General features: G+C 36.9%; 1 protein-coding gene across 1 annotated transcript in view; it reads right to left on the bottom strand.

Moving 5' to 3' along the window:
- LOC144452531 (prolactin-releasing peptide receptor-like) overlaps nucleotides 1-3852 on the bottom strand; it is a 4905-nt gene extending 1053 nt beyond the window's left edge. The window contains exons 1-3 of the mRNA XM_078143632.1: nucleotides 3346-3852; nucleotides 1788-2177; nucleotides 202-417 (exon numbers count right to left, since the gene is read on the bottom strand). Coding sequence (XP_077999758.1) covers nucleotides 202-417; nucleotides 1788-2177; nucleotides 3346-3852 — 1113 coding nt within the window. The remainder of the gene's footprint in view (nucleotides 1-201; nucleotides 418-1787; nucleotides 2178-3345) is intronic.
- Nucleotides 3853-6000: the final 2148 nt, after the last annotated feature.

Raw genomic sequence — 6000 nt, 5'->3', positions numbered from 1 at the left:
GACAGACAGACAGACAGACAGACAGACAGACAGACAGACAGACAGACAGACAGACAAAAACAGCCACCTGCTCACTAAATTTGATGTGATAAAACTGTTGAGATCAAGTGAACAAGGTGTAGGTATATGACGGACTGTTTTCTTTTAGCGGAGGGATTTGTTAAATTCGCTTAAACATAGCAATAGTGTTATTTTACTCACTCTAAACCCTTGTTTGATAAACGTATATATGATTGGGTTCAGGAAACTGTTTGCCATGGCAACCCATTGACAAAAGATGAATACAATCATAGCAATAGACTGGCTAGATGCGTCATCAAGGATCTTTGGTTTGACAGCCATCACGATATTGAACACATTCAAAGGCAACCAACAGAGGAGGAATGCAGACACAACAATAACCAACAACCGAACAGTCTGAAACAGAATTTTAAAAAGTGTGATTATATTGATGTTATTTTACAGAAGTAAATTACATATAAATACCAGGACAGCAATCTATAAAATATGATTCCTATAAATGTTTTTCGCAGACTATTACTAAAATAGAGTAATTTATGCATTCCATTTATGATTTCAAATATTTATTACTTCATGGAATGTAGATTGTATGTGATAAAGGCAGAATACACCTCGGGGAAGAATTTTACTGAACATTTTCATAAGAAAATGTCCAAAGTTTTTCATATAGAAGATTGCTACTGATCCTTCTGAAATGATAATAGAAATGGGAGTGGGGTGGGGGGGGGGGTCGTAAACTGTCACTGTGGGGGTGGGGTGGGGTGGGAATCGACAAGCTTATTTTCAACACAATATTTGACGGCCATATTGGACTCTAAAATGGCTTAGTGTTATTAATATTTTGTATGTGATCAATTTGCAAGACCTGCATGTACAAAAAGGAAAATGTCACTCGGACTAGGACACACACGAGGAACATACGGTAAAGTAACCTAGGCAATTTCGCTAAAGACTGATTTTCGCTTATATAATTAGTTCACAGGAAAACAAAACTGCAAGCAAGCAGTAAATAGTGACTAAAATGTCTGCTTGTACATGAACACAATGTACCAGTTTGGTGATTATTATAATTAGTAAAAATAAGTAGTGACTAAAATGCCCTCTTTTACATGAAAACAGTGTACCAGTCTGGTAATTAGTAAAAATAAGTAGTGACTAAAATGCCCTCTTGTACATGAAAACAGTGTACCAGTCTGGTAATTAGTAAAAAGTAGTGACTAAAATGCCTTTTGTACATGAACACAATGTATCAATCTAGTAATTAGTATAAAAAAGAGTCTTTGAGAACTAGTTGAAAAATGTAAAATATGCTAGTAGCTAAAATATATAGGTTTACAAGTAAGCACAGTGATAAATACTACTCAGAAAGTGTTTTAGTTATCTCGGAAAACTTTACTGTAATGTGACAGGGAATGGCGTCAAGCAATGATAGAGAGAATCTCGTTCTACATCACCCACTGTCCTTTCTTAGGGAGGGGGGGGGAATGCTTCTATCTTCTATCTGTGTTTTACAATCTCGGGCATATACATTTTTGCCGATTACAGAATCTATTTTTTATATTTATTTTTTGTTTTTGCACCTGGTCCATTAAATGACAGCGATTTAACTAAAACTTGATGATTTGTTAACTCCCCTCTATAATACCAAATTCCGAATCTAATGTGTAATTCGAACAAAACCATCATGAGGTTGTAACTTTGTGCCTGTTTTTACTGAAATATAAATTATGAATACTAAATAATGATAATAAAATTCTTCTCATTACCTTGACTTTTTGTGCTCTGCGTTCATTTACAGAATGAAGAGTGTTGTTGCCAGGAACTTCCTGTTTCCACAAAAACTTGCCAATCTTCCGATATGTTACGAACAGAACACATAGTGGAAACACGTAGGAAGCCGAAACCATGAAAACTTCGTATATGAGAGTGGCATTGGCACTGGGCCAGCGTTCACTACACTGGGTTGTTCCTCCATCAATATATGTCCTTACTACGACCAGCTCTGGAATGCTAAAACACAATGCAGTAACCCAAGTAGCGGTGACAATATATTTTGATCTCGACCCTGCAGTCTTCCTAGCTATCGGTTTAGACACAGCAAAATATCGATCTATTCCAATTGCTGTTAGTGTACATATGCTTACCGCCACAGACACCTAAAAAGATATAATAGATTGTGTAATATTACGATTGGGGTGGGGGTGGGGTGGGGTTGGGGTTCGTGATATATTTTGAAGGTTTCTTTTCCAAACTTTGTCAGTCCAGGGTTAACTTACAAGATTCAAGACTAAACATTTCTCTATTTTCTCCTCATTTTGTTTTCCACTACGATTGTTATAAGTTTTATATTCAGTATATTATGGATCAGAAATAAACGAATAGAGAAAAACATACTTGAATATATACTGTATTCTAATAAAAAGCCAAAACGTTTAATTTGACGGGAGCGTCTTTTCGCATGCAGCACCGCGCCTATAGAACACCGTGCCACTTAAGATGTACGTCGAGTCAAAGGCCCCTGAAAACGTGTATTCAGTAGAGCTTTCAACGTAATTGTACAGCGCCTCTGATCTTTACTAATAAGTATTAGTTATTGGCTATTTATAAAGACTTGATTGATTGGTGGTGATGGTGATACACGTGTATATATGCGTGTCCTATTTTATATGAGAAATGGGTGTTATGTAGATTTTAAACAAAAATATTTATAATTATAATCTATGCTATGTATATGTGTGTAGATTACCTCATTTCATGGGTCACTTGAGAAAAGATGGAGTTTGGTATATTATCCTATCGTGTGCAAGTTAGACTAAATGTCACTATGCTCTACATAATTTATGTTTATTACATCGAAGACCTTTCTGTCAGTGTCTTCATAAGTACCCAAATGTGTATATCGCCTCATACACACAGCATACCCAAAACGTAGTGTTCGTGTAACTCCATGGAAAATTGTACCCTGCGAATAGTTTATCGCTAGCACTTCCTCATAATCATACATTGCTCTTGAGAGCAATCCCAATAGATGCCAATAGATGTATTTTAGTATAGGGAAAGATGTACTACATGACCGTTCAGAATAGGTAAATAATAAAACCTCACTATTTGCTTTTTAATATGTCCATTTTTTTTCAACCCGAACGTACTAGTGTAAGCCTTTGCATAATTTACATTGAATGCGCTTTAAGCTTATAGCGATACGTTTTTATAGTTAGTTGAAAAGATCTGACTGGTGACGGTTTATTTTTTTTAACAATTGGGAAAAAGAGTCCATATTATTACATAGTGTCTTAGACGATTGACTTTCTGAGACATACGCACCTGTTGCATAAAGAAAACCAACGGGCATATTATGCTGCCAAAGATCCAATAGCGCATGACGACATAAGCAAATGTAAACGGCATACAGAAAAACACCATACATATATCGGCAACAGATAGATTTATCAGCAATTTGTTCATCTCAGATTTGATGTGAATTGGAGATGATAAGACGCAGATGACAAGAATATTTCCCGACAGCGTCAACAACATAGTAAGACCGTACACGACTGATAATACCACCTTGGCAACATACGTCATTTCATTGAGCCATACACCGGGTCCATCGATATCACACGGTCCAAATGGTAAAGATGATTCCGCGGACGAATCGGTGTATTCGACCACAGAATTCACCATGTCAACGGGATCCAAGTCGTTGAATTTATTCAGGAGCATTTCCTGTAAATACGGAGGGCATAGGTATGGGTCGCAAATACATTTTTTGTAGTCTTCGATGGAAATCTCCACACCTTCGCCGACTGTTGCAAAGATAGAGTCATTCATAGCAAATCCCCGCTTGTTCTCTGTACAAAGTCCGTGACACGAAAATGAAAGTAGGCAATTAAGTTCTCCTAGCAGGTCACCGGAACAAAATGTCCAGACTACAAACTTTGTGTTGGCTTTCCAGCGGTATGTGTAAGCAGGAACGGAGTACAGTATCAGGCTAAGACCGTTATTCCGTCGGCATGTAACTAAAGCAAGAGCTGAGGCGAAGATATATATTTGGGTTGGACCACTCTCCTAAGAGGTAGAAATTTTGTAACATGCCATTTATGCAAAAAAAATCGTGTTGTTACATCAGTTCGTTGAGTTTATAAGGGAGGGATTAATTGTGGATTTGATAAGTGGTCATAATTATCAAAATCGTAGTCCCTAACCTTGTACAATTTATTCTTTTTTATAGGCAAAGAAATCATTCTCAAGAAAAGACATTCGTTTTCAGCAAATGTGCTTTAAGGAGTATCAGATGACAACATCTCAATCTAGATACCGGATATTAAAACCATTCCAATTTGTTTGTCTTTGTAAATCTTCATAAACTTTCATTTCAGACATAATATTTAGCAAAAGTTTGTCTTGAATAAATAGCATACGTCGCTGCTTACATGTGAATATAGAAATATCAAAGACTACAAGCTCATAATACGAAGACCCATTACTGAAACTTTGAAGACACTAATTCGTTTATATTTGAACATAGTGGAGGGACCATGATTTGGAATGTATTGTAGATACGTCGCTATGTAGATACGTGTGTGTGTGTGTGTGTGTGTGTGTGTGTGTGTGTGTGTGTGTGTGTGTACATGTACATGTGTGTGTGTGAGAGAGAGAGAGAGACAAAGACAGAGAGAGACAGATAGCCAGAAACAAAGATACTTAGGAGAGAGAGAGAGAGAGAGAGAGAGAGAGAGAGAGAGAGAGAGAGAGAGAGAGAGAGAGAGAGAGAGAGAGAGAGAGAGAAAGAGAGAGATATATATTATAAATCATTCTGTGATTGGGAACTCGAAGGATATGACGTTACGGTTCTACGTTTTACGATCTGCATGTCTAAAAACTGTATATTTGTATATGTATTCTCCATATGCATGTATGGAATGATGAAATATTAAACAGTAAGGCCAAATAAAAAAAGTTGTTTGGTTCCGGTTACCCGACCCCCACCTAGTTTTTCACGCCGACCCTAAACTTATTTTTATATATTCGAGAAAAATAATAATAAAATCGCGAATATCGTGAAGTCTCGCAAGAAATGGTGCGGAAACAGACATCAACTTAAAAAGACAATATAAAACTATTCTTCTCTGTAATGGCCGTACATCTGATAGGAAGAAATAAACAACACAGGGACCATTTGGAAAACCTGAACTAGACACTCACACATGAAAAAAAATGTAACAAGATAGAATAAAAATCTACCCCACCTATTTCAAATTTGAATGTAATCGGAACCACACACTTTTCTTTTACGCCTAAGGGAGAGATCTTTTGGTTCAATCAGAGCTATTACTTGCCAGGAGCCATTTATACAAGATTAACTTGCAAGAATCATTCAAATCACCAAGAAACATATGTCAAAGGGACTTTTACATCAATCAAGCATGAATATTGCAGTATACAATTGCAGTGTACTCATTTACTGTGCAAGAATATCATATAGTATTGCCATGTAGTTAAAGCAGTGTCCAACGGCAACAATAAATGCACTCATATCTTGCCAGGGCAATTATAGTGACATCTTGTACCAAACTAATCATGAAAAGTAAATGATTCGATGACGACAGTGATTCTAGCTCCAAGTGCTCAACCAAACGTAATATCTGAATGCCTCCCATGAATAGGGAAATCTACCTGGTATAGGAAATTGCCAGTGCATTGAAGCGTGAATGAATCATACAGCACCCTCTTTTGTCATATATTCCGACCAACGATCAGCTAAATGGTAAATGACTGTCACATTAACTATGCAAATCGATGATGTAATTTACTAGGCAAACTCCAATAATATGTGGAGGACATGACCGTGCAAATGTTTAAATGAACCGAGTTTGTAGTCGGTAATAGGGAACTTACAATCCAGACTGAGCATGCTCAGACGCAAAGGACTATGGAATTAACTGTGGTTGTCGTAATACCTAATCTGGAGCTACTGAT

Source organism: Glandiceps talaboti, chromosome 22 (assembly GCF_964340395.1).
Source record: "Glandiceps talaboti chromosome 22, keGlaTala1.1, whole genome shotgun sequence".
In the NCBI taxonomy this organism is placed as follows: domain Eukaryota; kingdom Metazoa; phylum Hemichordata; class Enteropneusta; family Spengelidae; genus Glandiceps; species Glandiceps talaboti.
This window is presented reverse-complemented; position numbering and strand designations above follow the sequence as displayed.